This window comes from Cryphonectria parasitica, assembly GCF_011745365.1.
Source record: "Cryphonectria parasitica EP155 unplaced genomic scaffold M406scaffold_1, whole genome shotgun sequence".
NCBI classification, from domain to species: domain Eukaryota; kingdom Fungi; phylum Ascomycota; class Sordariomycetes; order Diaporthales; family Cryphonectriaceae; genus Cryphonectria; species Cryphonectria parasitica.
This window is the reverse complement of record NW_024468909.1, coordinates 164812-190423: the sequence shown is the minus strand read 5'-3', so window position 1 is coordinate 190423 and position 25612 is coordinate 164812. Positions and strand designations below refer to the sequence as shown.

The window sequence follows — 25612 nt, the reverse complement described above, 5'->3', positions numbered from 1 at the left end:
GTGCTCGGTCCAGCCCACCCGGCGTTGATTTTGCTTGACATTCTTGCCACTGCATTCTCATAAGGCGTTATTCAGAGCCAACGCAGTCCCCGAAGTTCCACACACCCAATGTCTATCGTTCCATCCGGCACCTGGGCAGTCTCCATACTCGCATACTTGCCTCGAGATCGCCTCCAAACCCGCGTTTCAAGCGCGCATATTCACGCCCTGAGTTCATATCGCTCTCCGACAGATTATGAGATCTATATGACAAACAGGTTACTTTCCCATACTGTCTGAAGCGGATGGGTCGATACCGATGTGCCAATTTTAGACTCATGTCGAATATTGACCTTGTGTGAGTCTCAGACCACTATTCGCAGCCTCGAACTTGTACCAACGGAATTGTACCAGCTCAACAAACACAAGCGCGACTACCGCATCTGCAAACTTTGACGAGGAGTTGGTACCAGTCAGTCATGTTCACGTCGAGTCAGTCGCCTGTTCCTGATGGTGCGTTCTCACCCCGCCATTCAAGGATGACTGGCGGAGAACCTTCCCTATGGCGTAAATCATGAGCAATTTCGTATCAGACAATGAGACCCTTCGGAGCTGGGTTCGGCATATTCCGACTGAATATACATTAGTGTATGTCCTTATGCTTTTCTAAATATTTCATCACTGGGCCTGAAATTCTTTTTTTAAAAAGACCTTGCAGTACCTGGTCCTGTCTGCCAACACTCATCCAGTCTATAGTGAACTAAAGAGCTTGATATGAGATATCTATCTTTGTTGAGCTTTAACCTGCCATCTATCCGGCTTTTTTGGCTGTCATTATCAACTTCGCCTACGATTTCGAGTCGTGATGACGCTTCTTCGAGGGTGGTGATGTTGATAGCATTTTTCAACGATGGCAGTCGTGTATTTTGTGCAATAAACAATGTCAAGGCCATTGTGAAAAATGGACCAGTAAGGTTTGATAAAGAGGAGGAGAGTGGACATAACACACCTCTTGCGGAGGTCTTTGGGCTCGTCAATACGCAACATACAAAGTGTCTCCGCAGCGCAGTTCTCTCCCACATCCACTGGGCATGCTCGTATTCTGACTGACATATTTATTGTCTTGCCACATATGAAGCACGCCATCGACTGATCGCCACACGGTTCCTACGAACAAGGAAGCCACCAACGCCGACAATGAGAAGAGGTCCCGCCAACACGAAGACCTCCTCTTTTCAAGATCACGTATTATCGCTCGAACCTAGAGCAGTAACCTATCCACGTCTTCCGGTCTGGAATGACTGAGATAGTCGCTGGCAAGCTCACAGGTGAAAGACGTGCAGATGATCACAGCGCAACAAAGACCTCTTTGCCGCTTTGCCGAATTCCTGCTTGATAATACGACCGAGATTCCGATGGTCAACGACTAAGCATGCAATCGATTACAAAATTTTGAACATAAATCACAAGATGATCATCATAAAAAGCTCTTAAAAGGCTGGGGAGAAACCGGAAATACAACCCGGAAACCGAAAACGGTTCTCACCAGCTCAGTACCTTGGCTGGTGACCAACGACACTGGGGCGGCATTTGCCGTTTTAACCCGATTCCTTGTTCGAATAATGATGCCGTGAGCCATCTGATGGTAGACAGTCACGTCTTCGTCCCATTTACGTCTTCTGATGATCGTGCGTACCATTCACCCTGGTTGTGCCGAGCATCGTGGCGATGAGACTAAATGGATGACAGACTTACTCGATTCAACAACCATTTTCATTATCTTTAGAGATTTTGAGACCAAGACAGCGCAAAGTACCCAACCAGAGGTTGCCATACTTCGTCAAGACTCGCCTTCAAGGGATCCCACCTGCTGTAAATGTTGTCGTGGCAAATCTGTCAGACCAGCTGCCATGCCAGATGGGGAGCACACTCCGTGCCGTTGATTCCTTTCGTGTGCTATAGCGAGTCAAGCCACGAATCTTCCATACTTGAAAGCTCATCATAAATTCACAACGCTGCTCAGTTGCCCGTTATAATAACGCTCTCCAGTCCAGACTACAGCGTCAATATGTTAACATTCCTTTAGCTTAGCTTATGCCATACGAATTCGGTTGAATTCCTTGCTCCAGAGCTCTTCATGCCAACCATGGATAGAACCGGCCTTTGACATGTAGCAAATGCATTACCTGCAATACAATTTAGTAACAATTGCTAATAAATCGAGATATTTTAAGAATGTTTGAGGCGCAGAGTACTAACTCAGATTTTGTCCACTTTGGTAAAACAAGTAGTACCCCTGAATGATTCCAAATGGCTTTCTCTCTTGTCACCAACGCCGTACGTCTCAGCGTAATAGTTCCGCTGCCTTCGTGAAATTTACAGCAGTCCTCTCCGTGGAAGTCCCATGAATAGCATTCCCAGCCTGGCATCGTATTGTAGGAAGCGAACTTCGTGTCGACACCAATTCCGATAGCACTTCCAATAGAAGCATGTTAGCCCCATATGGTAAATCCAATTGAGCCCCGTGTATAGCATCGAGATGTAAACATGTTCACCCGTTCTCTTCCTCGTCTAACACCTCAGTCTCAAGAGTCCCCTCATGACAGTCCATCCAGACTCTCCATGTAATGAGCACTGTAGCATTGCGAAGATTCCTAAATACACAAGAAGTTTATGCTCACAAGAGTGGTGATAAGTATATTAGTATACTGCAAGTGAGAGGCTGCTGAAAGAGCGGGCTGTCAGTGCAGCGCAGGAGAGGCGTCAGTCGGAAACAGTGGGACATTAGTGCAGCGAGCGTAGGGCCTCGCCTCTTCCTTTCTTTAAGAAGGAGCAAGACACTTGCATTATAACTCATATAGTATGCAGATCATGAAATGAGAAACGGAACAATGAACTTGGGAAGCTAGATATCAGATATCAGGATCTACTATGGTAATATCCAACATAGCGCAGCCTTGGTCTTAGGGTAAGGGTTTGCAAGGTCTGATGCAGTATATCACCAAATGACGTATGAGATACCGGCTCTACTCACTTTCCTCAAGCCTCTACATGTTCTACACCTTTGAACTTCTCTACAAGAAACAACTCTTGCGGGTTGAAGTCTGAAATGTGCTGAACAACGAATCCGATCACTTCACATGCATCGTTCTCATACCTGCCTTTTTTGTGGACAACTTAACATACACTATGCGCGAATCAGATGAGATTTCCATGTCGTCTCTAGGATTTGAAGATGACACCCTCCTCACCCAGCAGCCCGGACAGGCCACAACGCCAAAATGGATGCGCTGGTCAGCGCCCGGCCCACCATCATCATTATCATCACGATTCGAGAAACTGTATAGCATTCTGAAAACACTCACGAGCAAATGCACCCACCTAGTGACCTTCTTCTTCCATCCTCGCCTCACCATCCGCTACGTCCTTTTTACTTCCTTTGTCCTCTACGTACTATACTGCCTCCTTCTATCACGCCCACTCTTTGCATCATCCCTCCCAGGATACACAGGCCCATATGGTGTCGGTGGCCTAGATATTGAGGTGCCTCTTGCCGCACCCCGGCGTGTCAGTGAGATCACCACAAAGGAAAGCGGGCAGCCTGCGTTCGAGGTCGAGACGGTGCTCTTCACCCTCTACTACCCTACTCAGCAGAGCACTCGCTGGAAGAGACATGAAGAGGATGAACTCTACTGGGTTCCCAAGCCTATATCAGCCACGGCAAAAGGCTACGCGCGCTTCATAAAGATGGACAATTTCCTCATTCGCAACGTCTTCACATTCGCAATGTGGATGGCCGTGGGCGGAATTCGGATCCCAGCACAGATTGGCGCGCCGTTGCTCCCCACGGAAGGCGACGATGCGATTGACTCAATAGCGCCAAGAGGTGGAGGCGAGGACGCAGAGGGACAACAGCTGCCTGTCATAATTTTCTCCCACGGGATGGCCTCCTCTCGCACAGACTACACCTCCTACCTGGGTGAGCTCGCCTCGCGCGGCGTCGTCGTGGCAGCCATTGAACATCGCGACGGCTCCAGCCCGGCGTCTGCGATCACGCGCAAAGACGGGATGGAAATAAAGTCCAGGTGGAAGTACAGCCTCCACCTCAACGATCTCGACCCAGCTTCCTACGAGGGTGGTGATGATGGGGTATTGGACACGGCCGCGTTGAAACAAGCCCAGCTGTCCTTCCGCGAGGCTGAGATCGAGGCTGTCGTCCATGTCCTCCGCCAGATCACCACATCCCCGTCTGCCGCCGAGGAAGTCGCTCTCCAGAATGCACGACACCCAGGGTACGCGCCGCCGAGTCTCCTGTCGTCCTTCGCCGGGCGCCTCAACACCGCCAATATCACTCTGGCTGGACACTCGTACGGCGCAACGGGCGTCCTCCAGGCCCTGCGCTCGGGCCCCACGCGCGAGAGACCGTTTGGCGGCGCCGTCGTCCTCGATCCAGGCAAGAACAGTGGGCCTCTGAACGATGACATCTCTGTTCCTGTGGCTGTCTGCCACAGTTCCTCTTGGAGCCGACCCGGCCCGAGCCTCTTCTTCGGCCGGCCACACTTCGAAGTCGTTCGTGACATTGTCGAGAAGCTCAATGACCTCTTGAGGCCGTGTGGGGAGGCACTTGCTGACGGGAAGAGGGATCAAGCTTGCAGGACCAAAGGCTGGTTTCTGACCTCGTTGGGGACGTCGCACCCTTCCATTACCGATGCACCGCTGCTAGAACCTCTTTTGCTCTCGTGGACTACCGGCTCGACTATGGATGCGCAGGACGGCATACGGCAGTATGTGGACCTCACAGCAGACTTCGTGACGTACCAGGGCACTGGTACTCGGTCGGGCCTGTTAGCCCTGTCAGGTAGGGAAGAGGATGGGGTGGTGAGGAGGGAATACGACCCAAAGAATAATGAAGGCATACCGCAGAGATGGAGAGGGTATTGGCAGATCCATGTCGCCCCGGATTAAGTGCTGTACAAGAAGAAAAGGAAAAAGAAAAATAGTACCTGAAATGAAACAGATCTTATGTAGTGACACGTTGGTGATGGTCACAAAATCCCCACGGTTGCACACCAGTAGCACAAGTCATATTAGATATTTTTGTATTGCAGCGTTACCAAAAAACTTCTGAGTCTTCTGATGCTTCCAGGCTTTCTCCGAGGGGGTGAGCATATTTGCCCAAAATTTGAACCCGCTCGTCATATCGCCAATAGCACGCTTTGCTCAAGAGGTTTTGAGGTCGGGCCCGAAGTTGTAGTATTAGTTACATACGCTTGTTCCGGTTGCTTTAGTGCATTTCCCGGGAGAGATATCACGCTGGTTGTGAATCTCCTTGCATAAGCCTTGCAAAACGTTTGGAGTCTCTCGACTTGGCCAAGCTTGTGTCCATTATGGAATAGAAAGGATGCACTATCCTTTCGAGGCCTCGCATCGCACCAGTTCGGATACCAGTGGAGCAATGTTAGAGATGCCCAAGTAGGGGCGCTCAAATCACCCAGTCATCCTATAGCTCGAGGGTGCAGTCTAAACACCTCGAACATAACTGGCCCTCGCTTTGCGCGATCTCCCGCTGCGCCGGACATCTGATTCCGCGGAAGGACTATCGTTGTCCCTGTCCCTGTCCCGAGCGGAGGACTTGTTTCTACTCCTCAGTGACCCCCTCCTGATGCCCTGCGATGTGGAAACTGGAGTGTCCTCCTTGGGAGTCTTTGTCTCGGGTCGTTTGATGGCTGCACGTCCACGAGCTTGCAGTTCATCATCCAGCGCGAGGAAGCGGTGAATGGTACGGTGGTCCAATATCCGTTCTTCCTTGTCCCAAGGTCCTTCGCGCTGTGTCTTGGGCCAGACGTATCCGTACAGTTTAGAATGGCGCTCGCATCGGGGACAAGACGATCGTGTGTAGTAAGCATTTGGTTGGACAAATGCGACTGAACAATTCATGCATCGTACCCAGGCCATGTCGGGCTCGGAGAGAAGCCGCGGTGTCAACTCGTAATCACCAGGTACTCTGTGGCCAGGAGGCCCAGCGGGAGGCGTGGGGAGGCGATTGACCTCGGTCAGTGGCAGGGACATGTCTTGGCGTGGAGGCGAGCCTTCCAAGGAGCGCCTTCTCAGGCGTCCACGGGTGCGTCTTTCGGGACTCGCTGGTGTAGTTTGGAAATCCACGAGACCAGTGGAGAGAGGATCTGGAGACTCGTCTCGTGTGCTGCTCACTTCAAATGGCTCTGGCATGGATTGTTTTCCGAACGCGATCGAAAAATGGTCAACAGAGACCTTCTCAGGTGGAGTTCCATGCACCGAAGGCGTGTTCAGAATGTCTCGAATGGACAAACCGTGGGCTCGCCGGGGCTGCCGAGGTGTCTCGAGGACCGGGACAGAGGAAGACGGAAGTTCCATCGAGTCAGAGAAGAGGGCCACCCGCTTCAAGCCCGCACCTGTGGCTTCCTCTGCGTCTTGCTCCTGTTTCAAGTTCTCGATTGCTTGAGAGAGTGGCGTGGGATTTGCTGTTATCGATTCTGCAGGGTCGGTTGTGTCCTCCGGGGTAGTAACATCCGTGAGCACAGCTTCACCGGCCGATGATTCGGATCTCGAAGCAATGCCACGCGACTCATCCTCTGAACTGACACTCCGCTCCATGCGCAGAGATACCGGCCGTATCTCATAATGAGTTGTTTTTTGCTTCTTTGCAGGCGTAACCGGCGGCGTCGCAAGACTGTCAGAATCCCGGATGCGCTTCGAGCTGCTGCTACTGCTACTGCCGCCGCCGCCGGTAAAGCCAGGGAGGCTAGACTCGGCGGTCGACGCGCGATCTCCATCCCGGAGCTGTTTGGCTCTCGTCTTGAAGACTTTCGGCCGTAGGTCCGGGGTTATCGAGGGTGTTCTAGACCTGGACTCTCCCCTGCCGTACCTCCGTCTGCCTCGTGTATTGTACCCTTGCGCTGCTGTGCCGTCCAGCTCAATGCTTTTCTTGACAGGCGCAACTCCGCCCGGCTGTCTCCAGCCGTTGGCCAGTGTGTCCTCGCAGGTTTGACACAGGCACTCACAGTTGTCCTCGCCGAAGTAGTTTTCGCCATACGTGACGGTGATCTCCTCTCCCACACCGATGCTCCGAACCGCGACGATGTCGATACCAGCCTGACCAGTAATAACAAGCTTGGCATTGGCGCCACAGTCGTGGTTGGCGAAGCGAGCTGGACCCATGAACAAGCTGGCCATCCTACTCCTGCTGCTCACGACGATGCTGAAGTCCTTCTTTCGCACGGACAGGGCCGCCTCCTCTTCGGGGGTGATAAGGACCTGGATGCCGGACAGGTACTTGATGCTCTCGTTGCGCTTGATGAAGCGGCGTGCCACAATGCTGGCCTCATGCGTGGTTATGGTGTACCTGTTGGTACTGCTGACTTCGAAGGGGCAGTCGGAGAGATAGATCTGGGTGTAGCGGCGCATGTGCTGCTTGAAGTCGACCTTCTCCTTGGGCGTTTTGAGCGCATTGTAGAATCGCCTCAGGCCGTCAGTCGCAAGTAGTTTTTGCTCGGCGATATCAATATCGGGGTTGACAATTAAATGCGTCTGTATGATCTTGGTAATTTCCTCCTCCTTGACGCCGCGCGAGGGATGGTACGAGGGTCGATTCTTGGGAATTGTGGTCCAGTAGTATGCCTGCAGATGGGGGAGTCAGCCGTTAATGCGCCTAGATGCCCTGCCGGTCCTAGACATGCGCATACCCGATCAACGAGCGCATCTGTCAACATGTCATCATATGAAGACAATTGCGCCAGAGTCAGCGCCGGCTTCTTTGCACCGCAGCCTGCGCTCGAGCGAGACATCCTCGACAGTAGTCGCAGCCGTTCGAAACCAATTGCGCTGGTGGACGTGTGCCTCCTTCGTATGCGCCGTGGCTATGGAGGAGGGGAGAAAAAAACAAAGGCAGGATGAAGAAGGAGAGGGCCACCGGAAAGGGAGGGGGAAAAAGAAGGTTGGGCTGGTGAAAGAATGTGGATCGTGATGATGACAATGAGCGGACGCAGGCTGACAGGTAGAAGGGATGTCCTTCAATTGCAGCTGCAAAGTTGGAAAGGGAAAAATGATTGGGTGTGTCGCGAACACAGCCAGCCGCAAGAATGCGCTTGGTCAAAGGGAGAGGAGGAGACGGGCTGACGGCAGCGGAGCAGGCTGAGGGTGTGTGGTGATATGAGGTGAGGTGAGGGCGAAGGAGAAAATGCAACGAGACGAGAAGATTGGCGGTGACAAATGGGCCGCGAAGGGCAATTGGAGGGTGACAACCACCAGGTCAGGTCCGACGACGACAAGTATATCACAAACCGAGGCTGGCAAAGGTTTCGCCTCCATGCAAGGTGGCCCGTCGTACAGATGAGGAGAGTACTTGTATGGTACTCTGGTAAATTGGATAAATTGGGTTGCAGAGGGATTGGCGCCTTCCTCGATTTCGACCCTGCAAGGAAATCCAGCTGTCGTCATAAGGTTTCGATGTATCCCAATAGAGCAAGGGGCCGAGTGCAGGGGTGAACTGACGGCCAATGCGTGCAAGGGTGATGACGAACAGGCCTTGTTTGCAGGAGGGTTGAACACACAGCTGCGGATGGTACGAAGTACGAAGTACACCCTGGGTATTGGGGAGGAACTGCGGGAGAGAGCTGAGCTGAGGAGGGAACGGGGGAAGGAGGAAGGACGGGGAAGGGTTAGAAGGGAAAGGGGGGGGGGGGGGAACGACTCGGACCCGGATGCGGAAGTATCATGGGACAAAGAAAAAGATATATGACAAGGGGGAAAAGAGAGAGAGACAGAGGGAGAGGGCACCATATTACAAATGATTTGAGGGTAAGTGCGAGGAAGGAACTGGGGGTAAGTGGATGCTTTCAAAGTCTCAGGTCAGTCAGTCACTTTGAACTGAAGAGAGGAAGAGCTGACTTAGGTCAGTTCAGCTACAAACCAAACGCTACAAACGGATCGTACCATGCCTCCCTTGCCGGGCAGTGATGAAGTCGATTCCTGATTTCCTCCGTCTTTTTTTCTTCTCTTATTTTTTCTCTTTCTAATGGGGGGCAAAGGAGTCCATCAAATCATCTTCGTGATGGGCAGGTTTGGGGGGGGCCAAATCCCCACAAGAAATTGGAGTGGCAGGGCAACGGATGGATCCCTATGGGCCCCCTCCGGGCCCAGTTTCTCTATTCAGGGGTGGAATGGCGCTGTGTTACCCTGGCATGGCCTGGAAGGTCGCACCTGAGGGGCGGCCCGAGCTGAGAGAAGCAACTGGAGAGGCTGGGCCCAGAACCTGAGTAGGGTGGGAGAGGCTTGTGATCGCCCGGTTCCCTCTAGGATCCCTGCTCTGCAAGCCCTTACAGGGGTGCAACATGTGCACCAATGCGAGCTCCGGAGACACGGCCATCTCTGCGGTCCGACGACAGCTTCTTTTTGCCGGGGGCAGAGTGGCAGATTTTACAACGTCAGGATCCCGAACGCGCAGTCACAGCCCACGACGTAGACGACGCCAACCAACACCAGCAAGCGCGGAGAGCGGTCGCAGGGAGCACAATTCAGTCAAAATGATTCAATTAAAAGTATGTACTCAGTACAAGAAAAGAGAAAGCAAGACAGAGCAGGCAAGATAGATTCAAAGTTGACTGACCACTTGTATCCGCAGACCATGCTCAACTGCATCGACAACTCCGGCGCCAGCATCGTCGAGTGTGCCATGATTGTCGGCCAGAAACGACACGCCTCCATCGGTGACCGCATCGTCTGTGTCGTCCAGCAACAACGTTCCGCGACCGGAGAGGGCATGGCCTCCGCCAGCGCCGCCAACAAGGTCAAGCGTGGCGACATCCGCCACGCTGTCGTCGTCCGCACAAAATACAAGGTCCAAAGGACGGACGGAAGCGTGATCAGATTCGACGATAATGCTTGTGTACTGCTGAACAAGGGTGGTGAGCCCATTGGGAGCCGGATCAACGGTGTCGTGGGTCAGGAGCTGAGGAGGAAGAACTGGAGCAAGATCTTGAGCATGGCGCCCATGCATGCATGAGCCACAGGTCACCATCAAAAAAAAGGAGAAGATTTAATATGACATTTGGAGGTTGGGTCTGCGCCGTCTCTTCACACGAACGTTGGTAGTTTCCGCTCGGACGTGGTCACGAGGGATTTCCAAGGGAAGAACGAAGAAGACGCGGGAGGCGAACCATTCCATCAAGTCCGGATCAAAGATGGGTGCGCAGAACAGTTTTTCGATGCGCTGGCGGCACAAGGTATAAGAATGGGTGTCAAGATGGCGGCGCTATATACCACCACTCAATACTTGATACAAGGGGCATGGCAGGAGTTAACAAAATCACATGTAGTCTATGAGAGCGAATTCGGGGAATAAAGGCCAAGCCTACAATACAATCACAACTATGGCAAGGTTCGGGATTATGAAGATTATCGCTGGTCAATTAATTTGGATGGGATGGCCTGCAGAGAGAAATCCTATCCTTCTGAATTTTTATTGGTACAAATTCCCACCATGTTCCATTTTCGGTCTATTCGCCCATTCTTCCCATTTCCAATCCTCACCTAAACTCCTTGCCGGAAAGAATCCGAATCAAACCTTACTCCCAATCCCCTAATCAATGATCTGGACCAGTTTTCATGAAGTCATCCAAGGACAGTTGTCCCGCTGTTGGCACGTTCTGCGATATGGACGTATCAGACTCGGAGAGGGTTGTAGGTACAGTCTCTGACACGGGCTGTGACTCTGGATGAGGAGGTGGCACCGAGGGCGCGCGAGTTTCTGCGGACAAAGTCCTCGACATTGGCTGTGCAAATTCCCCGTCATACCATTCCAGAGACGAGGCAGCCGGCAGATTCAGAGGCGACATGATGAACGCGTGAGACGGTGACCAAGTTCTCTCAACAGAGGGCGGTTCAGCCTGACCAGGGCGGGGTGGAGTTGAAGGCTGAGCGGCGGACTGTTGCCCGCGAGCAGCCACAGATTGGCGACTGAAAAAGACTGTTCCCGTGGGAGATCGAGAACCATCCTACTGGTAGATCTCACCACAGGAGCAGCAAACGTAGTACAATTTCTGCAAACACATCGTCAGGTTCTGTGTGATCGGAGGAGGGAAGGGTCCTGGCGCTTCTCTTACCATGCCAGTATCTCTAGTTCGTTGTTGGGATTGGAAGAAAACAGCCTCCTCGTGGCCGCAGGCGGGGCACTTCTTGTCCGAGCGAGGTAGCTAGAAAGAAAGTAGAGGCGACACGTCAGCAGCAGGTTCTTGAACAAGAGAAGAATCATGCAAAGCATCATCCTCTTTTAAACAACATCCCGCTCCTGAAATAACATCATTGCCCTCGCCATCTGCAAGTGCTATGCAGTGTATTGCGCGTGTGCTCTGATTAGAGTATAGAGGGGAGAAGGCCCCAGTCGAAGGTGTGTCGTGGGGGATCGGTAGATGCGGACTCGAAGTCGTAACCAAGATTGTAAGTCGTATGGCATGCGATGCAGAAAGAGCAGGTGCTCCTACGTCTCAGGCTCCCAGTTGGCCATATCGTCGTCGGGCTCCAGGTCCATGTCGGCATCCAAGGCACCGATATCCAAGTTGCTGATCTCCTCGAGGATGCGGTTCCAGGAATCTTTCGCCTCGGACGAAGCTAATATTGGAGCGGCCTGCTCGGCCTGGTACGAGCGAGGAGGGGTAGAGGGCGAATCGGCGACAGAATCGTGCTCACAAGGTCCAGGAGCGGGAACGGCGGCAGGACGGTTCTCGCAATCAGAGCACATGATGATCTGGCCGCAACAGCCGCACATGGCAAAGGTAGAGGAAGGGGAAGGCGGGGGAGAAGGAGGGCTGGATGTGTGATTTGTGTTGGGGCCACCAACCGTGGGATCGAGGGCAACGTCATGGGTGACGCCTGCTGTGTCGCCAGCCTGGCTCTTGAGGATGTTTCGGTAGACGCAGTTGGAGGTAGCGTCCTCGGTATGCTGGCAGGTCCTGCACTGGTACATCAGGCGGCGGGCCTCCTTGTCCTCCTTGGGATACAGCATGTTGGAGCACTCGCGGCAGAAGAGGATGGACACGGGCATGTTGCCGTGTTTCTGGGGCACCTGGGCCCCGTCGGCTTCTTGTGGGGTAGAGGACATCTCGTCGCGATCCGCTGGTTGCGTTGATCTCAGGAGGTCTTGTTCTTTCTCGATGGAGGATGCGGTCGCGGACGTCAGAGTAGAGGTTGAAATCTAACTCGGGTTGACAGTTGATATTGCAATGTCTGTGATTTCAGAAGCAGTGGTGGTAGGAAACCTCAAGGGCAAAAAGAATAATTCTGCTCGTGGTGGTAGGGTAAAATGTGGTTGAGGAAAAGTAAGAAGTTGGGGGTCGAAGAACATGTGGATGGACAACGCAAGTTGTTTTTTGAGCCTGACAGCTGAGCACGGACGCGGTCTTTCGAAGCGGGCACAGGGGTACGTGAGCAAGCCTAGTGGGGCGCCGGTGATCAAGTGGGCGGTCCTTCACTGCACCAGATACTGTATTGGGCATTGGACCAGAGTATCTAGGGCGAGCGGCTTGATGACACAAGTGCACCGCTGAACGAGGTACAAAATTTCACCTGACATGGTATGGCTAGGTCACCGTATTGGAAATTTTACACCGTCATACTGAGGCCACACGGCCACATTGAACAGCCCCCTTGGTATCTCCCGTCCATGATCCAAGCCCGACGATCCACTGCACGTGTCTACAGCCTTACGCAGTTGAGTCATCCCGGCCAGCATGGCCCCCTTGACCAATGGTGACTTCGATGGCTGATTGTACTACCATAGCACTATGCTGCAGTGCAGTACAGCAGTATGTACTATTCATGATTCTTTATTCTTTTCGATGATCATGTGGACAAGGCTGTTTTAATTGCCTCGTCTTTTTAGGGACTCAGGGAGCCCCAACTGTACTGGTATCAGGGTTTGGGCTGAGCATCAGTCCTGCGCAACGAGTCCTAGTGCCTAGGTAGGTGACCCAATGTTGATGTTATAGCCAAAGTCATGGAGTCATGAATAGGTCATCCTGAGCATGGAGGATTTCACATCATCGTTGCCAAGCTGATTGGTAATCGCGGCAGCCATCCAAGAGAAGTCCTCCTCCCACTGCAACAGTGCATACTGCCAGAGGCTACAAAGCACTACTGGTAAGGACGGCCTTTAAGGAACATCAAACGATCGACCACAGAGTTTCCCCCTTGACGTCCTGAAGGATGCATTGTGCCTGGACGAGGGCCGCGGGTGATCTCATCGCACAGATCGGGTCTACGTCTGTTCGGCAGATTGTTCACGCCTTCTCTGCCCTTCCATGTGGCGGGAAAAAGGCATGGTCACGATGGCCCCCCTCATCGTTTCGTCCCTGTCCTCGAGAAACCATGCGCAGGCTCTCAAACCCCACATCCCTCTCCACAACGGATGCCCCAGTGAAAATGTTCGTCCTTCCTCGGCGATGTAGCCCTCTGAACTCTGAACTTCAGAATCTGATGCAAAATGCTGACGGTCTATCGAAGTGCTTCTAAAGGCCAACCACAATTCCGATGCTCGATACGTGAGACAGATCCTTGTCTAGCCTTCATCCGCGAAGAGGAAAGCGAAGGAGTAAAGGAGTAAACTACTCACAGTAGTACTGTTGGTCGGGGCCTTGGCCCGTGCGTCCCCTCCCCTCCTCCCCGGCATGTCTACCCCCCCACCTGGGCAGGGCCCCATTCATTCCCCAACCAGTAAAGTTGTTGGTGAAAACAAACGCTAAGCCCCACCTCCGCCTTCGCTCTTGTTTCCCCTGGGTACGTCGCTTGGTCAACCTTGCACGCGCATACCACCTCCATCAACCATTTGATCTTCACTTGCCCCAAATTTGTCACATCGGCACTTTACATTTAAAAACGGTACATATTGGTTGCTTTCTTTCTTACGTCTTTCAGTGACGAGCCATTTGGGACAACGAAAAGAAGAAAAGCCAGCCCATAACCAAACAACAGTGAAACCCCCAAACATCATGGCTGATACTCAGGCAAGTTTATACAAGACATGTCCTACCACTCAAACCCGATTATTTATCAATCTCGACTCCCCATTCTCTACCACCCCACACCCCTTCAACCGTGGTCACGCAGCGCCTTTTCTGAGGTTCCCACCGTCGTTGTGATGTCTCACAGCTGACACGTCAAATGTCTCCTCCAAACAGGAAACTGGTCTCCCTCCCAACTGGGAGGTCCGCCACAGCAACTCCAAGAACCTTCCCTACTACTTCAACTCCCTCGAGAAGAACAGCCGCTGGGAGCCGCCGGCTGGAACGGATACCGAGAAGCTCAAGGTTTACATGGCCAAGCACCACAGCCCCGCCACCGGTGGTAACCTCGGCGGAGGGGAAGGCAAGATCCGCGCCGCACATCTTCTGGTCAAGCACGCAGAGTCCAGACGACCCTCAAGCTGGAAAGAGGTACGTTCGACGGACCTATACCTTTGGGAGATGGGAACATGTTGAGGAGTGATCAAAGCAAAAGAAAAAGAAGAAAGAAAGAAAGAAAGTGGACGGACTGGGGCATGAGGCTATCCGTAGCCTTACATGGTGGTTCTGTCGCCTGCGATAGTGGGCGAATTTTTTTTTTTTTCACCGACTGAACCTGGACCAAACCTAATCGAGCCTCATCTCAAGACTGACGAATTAATTCCCGGAGTATAGGCCGAAATCACTCGCTCCAAAGACGACGCTAGAAAGATTATTGAAGGCTACCAGGACCGCATCAAGAGTGGCGAGGTCAGTCTTGGAGAGCTGGCCGTTACCGAGTCCGACTGTAGCAGTGCTAGGAAGCGCGGCGATCTGGGATACTTCGGCAAGGGCGATATGCAGCAGGCCTTTGAGGAGGCTGCGTTTGGCCTCAAGCCTGGCGAGGTCTCGGGCGTGGTGGATACCGCGAGTGGGTTGCATTTGATCGAGCGGTAAGTTCTCACAAGCTTAACATCGTGTCATAGGATTGCTGCTGACAATGATGTAGTCTCGAATAGGATTTGGAAATCCAGGATGAAGGATACGCCAAAGGAAACGGAAGAGAAGATGTGTTTCATGCCAAGCTCGCACCACTCAATGACAACCCCAGCCGAGTCGAACGGGCATGAAAGATTGATACACATGACAGTGAATACCAAAAATAAAATACATAAAATATGTCCCTATGGTAAAGCCTTGCCAACAAGAGTCTCGGAAATTAAAGCACGCAAAGACTCAGCCTCGATTTTTGTGTTGTGGGTGACATGCATGCATGCAATATGCTAATACCACATCCGCCGCATCCCCGCCAGGAGTCCGCCTCAGAAACCCTTCCCGACATTGAGATATGCATGCAAGTTATAGAGTGTAGCTCGTGCCAGTTATTTGGCCTTTGCCTGGGCACCATCCATAAAAATTGTATCTTCATAGCAATGTGCTTTGAGTGCTAAAACCGATCCATGTTTATTAGTGCAGCCGCACTAGGCGAGACAGACCTCACTGTTCTTCACAGCCCATTCAAATGCAATGACTATAGTTGCAGTTTCATGTACCCAGCCAAGTTTGGATTTCCAGCGACTTGCACGTTACAAACAAAGTGCAAAACGCATCCGGGTTACAATCTTCGGAACCTTTTCCAGCTTTATTCTGTACTATGGCGTGCAAGTTTCATGCTAATACATTCGTTCTGGCGTAGACGCCCCGCAACCATAACGATGTGTAAAATCAATCAAATCAAGCCATTCAATGTTCCTCACACCTAGTTTGCGCATCCTCTATGCAGTATGTAATATCCCCCTTACCAATGCAAAACATGGAAGAGTGAGTGTCATGAACCGCCGCCGACCGAGGCAACAAGCCACTCCACCATCGGGCTCGAGACGGTGAACAGCACGGTGAAGATCCCAAACATGGTCATGGAAAGCGCAGAGTAAGGCGCTGCTTTCCTGTTCTGCTCATACAAGTGTGCTGTGCCCATCGCCGCGGCGTTGATGCCGATTGTGACGCCTGCTGCCACGGTGGCGAGGTCATCCCCATGAGCCAGGGTTAGCTCAGTCTGCTGTCGTTCGTGGTGTTTTGCCGCATCATCATCGGTTCTGCAACGACCTGCGCTACATGTTGGCACGGTCTCGTGCGCAAAATCAAGAGAGTCAGATGCATGTCGCCCCTCGATGTGCGTGGCGTTTGAGTTGTGCCGCGTGTGACGATGATGGTTGTCCTCATCACTCAATCGCGCAAGTCTATTGGAGAACCCTGCTGGAGATTGAGTTTGTAGTCGGTTGTTCGCCTTGTCTTCGCGCGAGAAGGATACTTCTGCGCCCTGGCTGTTCCTCGATGTACCCACGATGGTCCACATCCAGCTACGCGCAACCATACACCACCGCCCCATTGCAGAGTGTATTCCCTGTCCGCCCACCAAGAATCCTGCCGCAAGTTGGAAACAGATCCCGTTGACCACAACACCCACAGCATTGACACTTGCATCGCCTCCCAGGCTCCCCATGGCTGGTATACTTAAGGCGATGGTCACACTCCGCGCAGCAAAGCTCAAATTTGAAGCAGCAGGTCGAACACCAATTCGGTGGGCGAGGAGAGGCCACGCTATGATGTTGAAGATGGCAACAATCGAAGAGGTGATGAGCACGGTGAGGCCGCCACGAGATACTATTTGGTGGCGGTACTCAAAGAGCTTCAAGCCCCAGGATACAATGCCAGCATTGAGGATGGAGGTTGCTATGTCACCTGCCCCCAACGTAAAGTGCATGGTGTGAGGGGACGAGGATGAATTCGATGATGCTAACGCGTCGAGAGATGTAGAGCTGGGACTGATGTCGAATAGGTCGATGTGGTGGGCGATGATGTCAGAAATAGTGTTGTTGGTTTTGAAGCGAGCGACAACGAGAGCAGTGGGCTCCTGGCGGATACAGGATTTTGCGAAGCCGTAGCAGACGAGGAAGAGTGAGGTCCAGAGAACAGGGTTAAGCAGTGTCGCTAAGGCTGTCAAGCCAACACTCCTCTGTTGAGCCTGTTGTGGATGGTAATGTCGCTGCTGCATGTGGCTTGTGATGTGCTGCTTCAATCTAGCCTGCGCTGAGGTGAATGTCAACCACATGATGAAGAGGAAGCCTGTATCTAGGAACAAATCGTTGTCCCGCAGGTATGACAACGGAACTCCCAAAACGAGAAAAAGCAGAATGGATAGGATGAGGAAAACGTGATGCTGTATCCACACCCGTGTAGCTAAAATGATGCGTCGTGATGCGGTCATCGACAAGGAGGCGGCTGCATCTGTTGATCTAGTCCCGTCCTCCAATATCCGCAAGGCGTCCTTAGGCAGTGCACCGCATGTTGCTTGTGCGTCTGCTTCATCAGCCGCATTCGGCCCGTTCGAATCGCTCGCGTACCCAGACAAAGTACACAACGTCGAGACATCACTGAGGTGCTTCCGAGACGGATCCAAACAGGACTGCTCGACGTCGTCGTCCATCCTGACACAGCTTGGTCCACCGGCGGCACACTCAACGACCTCGTGGGGCATCAGGCCCAGTTGCGGGGGATTGACGTGGATGTGGCTTTCGTGCTGGACAGACTCGACCTCTAAGTCATTCCTGTGTCGCATAGCACGGTTTGCCGACGGTCGGACTTTCATGACGAGCTTCGTGATCCAGCATTGTATGTAGTACGCGATCACATACACAAAGATTGAGTTCAGCACACCTGTCAGGGCTGTACAATGTGCCATCATGTTAGGCTTGACTTCAGGTGCACCAATCGTCTTTCATGGGAGGGAGAAGGAAAGGAAACAGGAAAAAAGAGAGGGGAGGACAAGGCTCAATATTCAGCACAAGACTTACCAAAAGCTGTCGTCAAAAGGCCTATTTGCTCTGCACCCACGAACGATTGGCTTATAAGCGGAAGAAAGGGGACTGTGAATCCGATAGACATGTGTTTGTTGAGTATCTCGGTCTGCGGAAGAAAGTAACGAACCAGCACCAATTATTAAACGAACCAGAGCATTGACAAGTTGAGAGAGAAGAAAAGGAAGAAACTCACAGGTGGCTTGAGGTGACAATGGTAGAAGCTCTCCAGTCCCTCGCCCGGCCTGAAGAAGACTACTTGCACAGTCCACATGAGGAGCCAAACGAAAATCATAGCAACAACCTGACCTGGGAAATCCTGCTTGACAGTCCAGAGTGCCATGTCCCAGGCGCACGTGAGGAGCTGTGCAACAGCAAAGAAGACGACGGCGAGGAATATGTAGTAGTAGTGACGTGCTGTGTCGGAGAGATCCCCCCATGGCTTTTTGAGAGTCCACCCATTTCGTTGTCCTGTGCAGTGTGCATCCTTAGGAACATCAATCATGGTCTGAGATTTGATGCTCGGGCGGGACTAGCTGGTGACTATCTCACGGTCAGGCGCCCTCCTCGTTTTATCTTCTTCTCTCGGTGATGTGACTCTCTTCCATGTGCTAGCTATTAGGGAAGTCAAAGAAGAGAGGAGAGAGATGCGAAGCGGTAAGGCAAATAAGTAATTATCAATGTCTGACAATAGCAGCTGTCAGATATATGCCGAGACACAGAGCAAGGTTCATGCAGGTCCCTTGAATTGAGAAAGAAAGACGTGGCATGTAGCTTTCGTGACAAAAAGCCCAAGTGAATGTATCAGGGACTGCGAAAGGAAAGGATAGATATAAAGAAACCATTCACAGTATGTGACGATGCTGTGCATTGAATTGGACCCAGAGTATGCCTACAAGCTGATACTCGTGTGTGAATGCTGTGATGCCATGCACAGAGGTACGCATCAAAGCCCACAGCGTCCCGTCATGGTTTCCGTTTGTCCATGGACAGCATCATGGTCCAGTCTGGTGTCGCCCTGTGAGATCCACACCCGCGTCCCTATTCGGCACTTGACAAGGTACACCGCTAGTATGCAAGCAGGGCTAGACGAGCATAGAGACTTGAGTCGCTTGACTACGACTGCTTTGTTAGTTTTAGCGGTCCTAGGCCTGCTGTCAGCTTTAGGGAAGAGAGTGGGGGGAAGAGTCTTAGTGGGTTGATTGTTTGCTTTACCAGTCCATATCCTCCCCTTTCTCATCGGAATAGCCTAGTCTGATAATTGCGGGTGGGCAGACGGGCACATGCGTATCCGCCCCCCTGTGACGTGTTGAATTAGCCGGTTAGTGATGTGCTTTACAGAAAAGGAGGCCCGTGCAAATGTTCGTTTGAAGAGTGCAAAGGCGATACAATACGAATGCAGCTACTCCCTCTGCGCACAAATACGTGTGCCTATCACTGTTCCTAAATGTCTCAAAGGCACCAAGCATGACATGCGGACCTTTCAACAAGCGGCCGAAAGAGACTCAGCTGTAGTTGAACCGCAGACAACCCTGCTTTTGTATTCGTACAATTGTACGGCTACGTGTTACTCACAAGAAGGATCTACCAAAAGTGCATGTGTCTCGTGTCTAATTATGGACCGACTCACGGCCATGAGCAATAATAGAACTACGATAGGTAAATCTGAATACCTACTTAGATAGCTATAGAACTAGTGTTCACCTATCACTGTTCGCGCATGCCTTGTGCTGAGACAAATCAGGCGAGCTGACAGATCATCTGGTTGGAACCTATGACACCGACTTGAAGGCTCGCTGCTTGTATTCCACCAAGGATAATTCAGACACACAGAAGGTGGCTCGTCGTGTCTTCAATCAAGTCGCCGAGCGGCCTTCACTGATGGCTGAGAATATTTCCGACGTCTCGCGCAATAAAAGTGCCGATCTGGAGCATTTGACGTGGCAACAGCCATTTCACATGTCAGGGAAAAAACGAAGAAAGACGAGAAGGAAACTGCTGGCCCAAGTCATATATACGTCATCTACTATCAACACTACGTGAGTGTTGGAGAATCGATTGTGGCCAACGTCCAGAGACAAAAGGGAGGGAGAAGGTGTGGACTAAAGGGAGCCAAGACGTGCGCTTGGGAATTTGCTCAGCGGCAATTGAAAGCCACATAGCTAGACCCAGAAGCGCGTTGCCGAATCCCCGGACAGATGCTAAACTCGGGTGCGATGCGATGTCTCGATCATTTGAATAAGGTGGTTTGAAGCAAACAAGGGGACGGCTGCGGTTTGTTTACCAGCCCTGGATCCGAAATCCTCAGCCAGGTCGTCATTGCAAAGTCTGAGTATAAATCTTGATGAATTCTGAGAAGTTGACAGAAACAACTGAGAGCCTAGGGGTGACAAGGGGCTGGAGGTTAGTAATTCCGTGCGAATGGTTCAAGAATGCAGGTCGTGCAAACGAAAAGAAACGCTCATCCTCCCACACGGCACCTCGCATATTGATGTGTATATTGTGTCCATATTCAGGTTCTTGAAGATCCACTGTGCACTGCAGAAGCCACCTGCAAGCTACAGATTTTGAGAGATGCCAGTTCCACCTGTGGAGAAAGAAAGGAAAAGAGCTGCAGTCACCCGTGCCTAACTTGCGGGTGGGTACCTGGCTTGTGCCGCGGGCCTGGTGGCAACGTTGCTGATGTGTTTGATCGGTATTCTGCCGATAAGAGTTTTCAATGTTCAAAAGCTATGTTGGGTGGGTTGAGAAAGAAAAGTGGAAATGCCGTCTACACACAAAGATTTTCTATTTCCTTCCCGACGCGGGCCCGGGAGGCGAGAGGCGGGGCAATGTAATGTTGCATGAGAGTACGAATGTCAAGAGCGCGGCTTTAGATCAAGCGTCAAGGAGACAAACCTGAAAGCATCATACGCCCCTACTCCCCCTGAATGTGGTCGACTCGCCCGGTCGGAAATAATTCCATCCGAGACTCTGGTAAACAAAGTTCATCCCCTATTCAAGACTGACATCGTAGAGGTTAAGCTGGCTTGTTGAAAAGAATGATTGTCTCAAATTGGCATCGTGGAAAGACACCAGAAGCCACTGGGGGCCTTAAAAGACCCAGGAATGGGGGGGGGGGGTTTCCCCTCTAGAATCAGTGTTCCAGGATCAACACATGTATCTCAGTGCCAGAGAAGACATGTTATATTGCACATGTATTGGTTAATCTTCATGCATCTGGTGACCATTGCCTGTGTATGTGAGGTGATTGACCTTGGTAACGACACCGCAACGCATCAGAAGGGACTTCCCTGAGCCCAGACCGCAGATTTGGTGCAGCGCCCCCAGGGCTAACACTGCAGGGCTGGAGGGTTCATCTTAGCTCCTTCTCAAGCGAGGTGGCGTCCTTGGGCTCATGCAGACTTTCATGCTAGAAGCCCCGTGGAAGCTGTCGTTGAGGACTAACTGTGACTTTGTGGCGTTGAGGGCTTCTGGAGGATGCCGCCGATATCACTTTGTCGTTGCACAAGCTGTCACAAAGCGTTGACAGGGGGAACGGACCGGGAATGGTCACAGAATGTTAATAGGAGAATCGAAGGTGGCGCTCGAATTTTGCAGCGTCATCCAATCATGAGGCTGGCATCTAAGATAGACGGTTAATGCCCTTGCATAGGCTAGTGGACAGCATGCAGTCTAACCTATCAGCAATCGCGGCGTGGTCAGGAGCTGCATTGCTACCTAGCCACAGCCCCTTTCATGATGACGATTTGTCTGACTGTGGGAGTCTGGCGGTCTTCCTGAAGGTATGTTATACGGCTCAGGAGCCGTTGCATGGCAGGAGAACACGAGGTCGTCAAGCAAGTAGGTCGTTACTCAACGCGGCCAGATAACGATCAATGGACAGCTTTGATGGACTACAGAGGTTCTCGATTCAAGAGTCGCAGAGACGTAGTGTGTTTCGAGTCTCTAAAACGAGAAGACGATGGTATGTAGATGCGGGGGATGAAGGTCGAATAGGCCCCCGGAACATAGGTGATTCTGACTAGCTGTGACTAGAAACCAATGTTTTTTGAAGTCACCAATCCACACGGAACCTGGCCAAACAGGTGCCATGCTCAGCAAAAAGAGCTGAAGAGACGTTTTAATTGGGCCATTTTTTTCTCCCCCCGGGGGGGGGGTTCTCATGATTGACCATAAACCTAACCTGATTGTGGTACAGAATCAAGTAGAGTTCAGCTCATTCGGCTGTTAGATGGACTGCAGTATGTATTTGGATGGGAAAGAAAGAGGAAAGGGAACTTCCTTATGGTGAGACTATTGTGATTTGTACGTGAAGGGGTTGAAGCTCAAAATGACGGAGATCGAAGTGAGGTCGTCACTGGTGACTAAGGAACCAGGCACGGACCTACTTTCTTTAGCCACGACAGGCAGTGTTCCTACAGTGGGTGAGTGGGTACAGGTTGAGCTCTTAGTGGAGATAACCCCCTACCAAGATAGTCACCTAAACCCTGTACGTCTAAGACTACAGCGTCTTAAAGCGGCCGTACCAAGTATCCGCAGGGAGTTCCCGTGCCTGATTGGCAGACAGTCTTGGCTGGCTCATCCCTGCAAGTCGTATTGCGACGCCCAACCTTGGCCTTCGTACTACGTGCTTGTTTGTCTCGGTGCCCTTTTGCGTTCTGTTCATTAACAATAAATCATCTCTCAAGCGACCAGTCTTGCTCCTAGGCCACAATCTCTGCATCCTCAGTCCCACAAGTCCAATTGCTCTATCTAGGAGACACGACCGAGCTAGTCTGGGAATCTCTATGACCCCGTCGACGTCAAAGATCGAAAATCAAAGACCGGCAACCCCCTTTCTGCACAGAGTAACTCACAGGCCACGTGATGGGGTATGAAGATGATCTGCTCAACATTATTCGCACGTATGATGTGCCTGTCGACCCGGCGGCCCTCAGCTCTGCCTTGGAAGATGAGGGCCAGAGGGAACTGTTATTTGAGTGGGTCAAGTCGCACTTGACGCCAGACACATTGCTCACCAAGGACGAGCTGAACTCGTAAGCGACCGTGATCATCAGGCCCACACGGCCTATAGCTAATCAATATCCAGATACCAGCTTCTCAAGCGCAATGGAAAGGCGGACGACCTGGTGGCCGCAGCAGACCTCTCCGCCGTCCATGCCCTCAATGATCAGGAGATATGCGATGCTATCGAGGAGCTCAACCGCTCCACCAGCGCCATCAACAAGCAGACAGAGGCCCTTGTGCAACAGCAGGACGCATTGTCTCGCCTGATATCCAGCAGCGGCACGGCTGTAGACGCTCGATCCAACCTCGAGATCAAACAGATTCACAAATGGGAGTCTGATCGCCAGGCTCTGAATACCGCGGTCGAGCTCTTGCTCCAGAGTTTGGACTATCGCGTGTCGGAGCTCGAGCAGCAGAATACAGCCTCTCGCGACGAAGTGGTGAGCATCGTCGATAGTGTGCTTCACACTGACGACAAGCTTCTGTCCAGCCTCCAGAAGCTCGGATGGGAGCTCGACGCGGAGGACACAGAGGAGACGGAGAGCGTGACCAAACTGCGTGAGATATGTGCCAGACTGATCAAATACACTGTAGAGTGTATCCGCACCAAGCTCGACCGTGTCTTCTTGGAAAGCCTGGGATCTGCTCAGAAGCCGATTCAGACAGACGAAGATACTGCCGGGGAAGACATCGCGGCACAACAGGAAGAGCTGGAAGAGCTCTACGCAGAGGTCCTACCGGTGGCACAGATGTCTGTCGAGCAGCAATGTTTAGAACCTTCTCTTCGATCTCTGTCTGCCAAGAATTCCAACAGTGCTGGCCGCTCCTCCGAGGCTTTAGAATATGTGAGCTAGCAAAGCAACCTCTGTGACTTCAACTGGACCGTCGACTAATGACTTACAGATCATTGACTGTCTCGAATTTCTTCTTGATCGGATCAAGCGCGTGTCCGCGCGTGTGTCTACTTTTAAGGAACACGAGTTGGTAGCTTCCAGCGTCGTTGCGACCGCAAAGACCGAGCTCTCAACTCCAGTATCTTCACGTCCTAGCCGCCGTGGCACCGCCAACTCCAGCACTTCTCCAGCTCGCCGGCCTCGATCCCTCATCATGGATGGCATCGTGACCCCCACAACACCTCGTGTCACGGCCGGAGGCACCAAGACGAAAGGGTTCTCATCTGGTGGTACAGCGTATAGCTCCCCCGTGGATCACCTCCTCAGCGAGCTTGCTGTCTTTCTCCCAGTATCAGATGACCCGTCCAAAAGCACCGCTCAAGCACAGGCCTCCTTCCTCTCCGCTGCGCTTGCGCACCGGGCCCGCAAATCCGCTGAGGTCTCCCGCAACGTTCAGTCCGCCTTCGAAAGCTCCGTGTCGTCCTGCCTATCCGATGCACGCACAGCAGTCCAGCTCATCCGCGACTCGGTGCTGGCAGAGAGCTCCTTCGCTGAAGTATACCTGGTCGATCCAGGAATAGAAGCATCAATCGGGGTGCTGGCACAGGAGGTGCATAAAGTTGCGAGTCGCCTGGAAAGTGTAGATAGGGAGGCTGCAGTGCTGGTCAAGGGACGGAATGTCAAGAGAGAAGAGATTGTGAATCGATGGGGTCGAAAGGCAACATGATCTCCGTTGAGCTGAAGTTATTGTCGATTGTTCTCCCTGAAGTGGGATTTATCAGGCAAAATCCAACTATTTGATGGGGAAGAAATGATCTGTCGCCTGATGCTTCCTGATGATATATCTCAGGAGCCCGCGGTCTGCTGTTCTTACTACCCTGGCGTGTCAACCTCCAGAAGCTTGGACAATGAGTCCACGGTGGTTTAGATTCATTCATCACTGTCTCTGCTGTCTACAGAAGGCACATGCTCCCCTCCCCGAGAACCACAGTATCAGCTTCTTGCACGACTACTGCTGGGCCAATATAACCAAGGGCACAATCGAAAACCTCCGCCGTTCACTCCGGAATTATTAAGTCCAAATATATTAAGAACAGTATCTACTGACGTTGCTCGTGCATGTATGAACCATACCACGATGGTGCCTAAGTGAGGGCTCACCTAAGCCAGCCTCAGACTTCTCATCCGGCATTTCTTCTTGCTCGTTGGTACATTGATTCTTGGAGAGTCATACGCGCTATGCGATACATACTCTTGGCATAGGCGCGCTTCTGAGCGCCCTGCGGTGCGAGTGTGATACTATCGCCAAGATGTTGGTCAGGAGACTCAACGGCAATCAGAGGGCATGCTTCGTCATATTTCAGAGACAGTCAATTTTGATTTCAATGACATTCTCTTAGTTGGCATAACTTCGTCGGAGTACTTTTGCGTGAAACTAACATTATGAGCTTTGTACGCGCTCAAATTGCAGCCATTCGGTGGTCAATTCCTTTATCACTTGCTCTACTGAGGCTTGGTCTATGCTATCTGCGGTCGCCACCGGAAAGAGCCTAGACAAGCGATCAAGCCCGACAGACAATGGAAGCAGTCATAAAGGAAAACTTGAATTATAATCCGACGCTCTCAGTCCCCTTCTTGGTCCAAAAAGCTAGCAAGATCATCGAGAAACATCACCTTGCGCAATTTACGACCCAAATCCAGATACCGCTTCAGGTCTTAGCATCAGGATGACGCCTGAATTCCTACCAAATTGGACGAGGAGGGGAATAGTGGAAATTCAAGTCTTGTGCATAGGATTGTTCATCACTGGAATAATGGCCAGGCTCATCTCCATCTTCGGCTTCGATGCTCGGTCAATACCAGC

General features: G+C 52.0%; 8 protein-coding genes across 8 annotated transcripts; 5 read left to right on the top strand and 3 right to left on the bottom strand.

Moving 5' to 3' along the window:
• Positions 1-3381: 3381 nt before the first annotated feature.
• M406DRAFT_14000 (uncharacterized protein) lies at positions 3382-4944 on the top strand (the record flags this gene model as incomplete). The annotated part of the gene is made up of 2 exons (XM_040915387.1): positions 3382-4591; positions 4643-4944. Coding segments are annotated over 2 exons (1512 nt in total), but the record flags the coding sequence as incomplete, so codon positions are not given.
• A 118-nt stretch (positions 4945-5062) lies between these two features.
• Positions 5063-7802, bottom strand: M406DRAFT_283848 (uncharacterized protein; the record flags this gene model as incomplete). The annotated part of the gene is made up of 3 exons (XM_040918535.1): positions 5063-6168; positions 6352-7635; positions 7701-7802. The coding sequence occupies 3 exons, from the start codon at positions 7800-7802 to the stop codon at positions 5500-5502; spliced, it is 2055 nt and encodes a 684-aa protein (XP_040780416.1). The 3' UTR covers positions 5063-5499.
• A 1737-nt stretch (positions 7803-9539) lies between these two features.
• Positions 9540-10390, top strand: M406DRAFT_96431 (uncharacterized protein; the record flags this gene model as incomplete). Its single annotated transcript, XM_040926327.1, has 2 exons — positions 9540-9554; positions 9638-10390. 2 exons carry the CDS (start codon positions 9540-9542, stop codon positions 10016-10018), a joined length of 396 nt encoding a protein of 131 aa, XP_040780415.1. The 3' UTR covers positions 10019-10390.
• Positions 10391-10403: 13 nt separating this feature from the next.
• M406DRAFT_354018 (uncharacterized protein) lies at positions 10404-12317 on the bottom strand. The gene is made up of 3 exons (XM_040922805.1): positions 11852-12317; positions 11118-11207; positions 10404-11054 (listed from the first exon to the last, which is right to left on the bottom strand). The coding sequence occupies exons 1-3, from the start codon at positions 12110-12112 to the stop codon at positions 11010-11012; spliced, it is 396 nt and encodes a 131-aa protein (XP_040780414.1). The 5' UTR covers positions 12113-12317; the 3' UTR covers positions 10404-11009.
• A 1585-nt stretch (positions 12318-13902) lies between these two features.
• Positions 13903-15170, top strand: M406DRAFT_354017 (peptidyl-prolyl cis-trans isomerase ssp-1). The gene is made up of 4 exons (XM_040922804.1): positions 13903-14012; positions 14187-14441; positions 14685-14941; positions 14998-15170. Exons 1-4 carry the CDS (start codon positions 13998-14000, stop codon positions 15005-15007), a joined length of 537 nt encoding a protein of 178 aa, XP_040780413.1. The 5' UTR covers positions 13903-13997; the 3' UTR covers positions 15008-15170.
• Positions 15171-15816: 646 nt separating this feature from the next.
• Positions 15817-18188, bottom strand: M406DRAFT_244760 (uncharacterized protein; the record flags this gene model as incomplete). Its single annotated transcript, XM_040916279.1, has 6 exons — positions 15817-16084; positions 16370-16730; positions 16815-17430; positions 17641-17714; positions 17843-17954; positions 18042-18188. 6 exons carry the CDS (start codon positions 18186-18188, stop codon positions 15817-15819), a joined length of 1578 nt encoding a protein of 525 aa, XP_040780412.1.
• Positions 18189-21513: 3325 nt separating this feature from the next.
• On the top strand, positions 21514-22404 carry M406DRAFT_65946 (uncharacterized protein; the record flags this gene model as incomplete). The annotated part of the gene is made up of 5 exons (XM_040924956.1): positions 21514-21630; positions 21686-21812; positions 22047-22089; positions 22246-22272; positions 22356-22404. 5 exons carry the CDS (start codon positions 21514-21516, stop codon positions 22402-22404), a joined length of 363 nt encoding a protein of 120 aa, XP_040780411.1.
• Positions 22405-22714: 310 nt separating this feature from the next.
• On the top strand, positions 22715-24557 carry M406DRAFT_343702 (uncharacterized protein; the record flags this gene model as incomplete). Its single annotated transcript, XM_040921906.1, has 3 exons — positions 22715-22884; positions 22938-23700; positions 23759-24557. 3 exons carry the CDS (start codon positions 22715-22717, stop codon positions 24473-24475), a joined length of 1650 nt encoding a protein of 549 aa, XP_040780410.1. The 3' UTR covers positions 24476-24557.
• Between the last annotated feature and the right edge of the window lie 1055 nt (positions 24558-25612).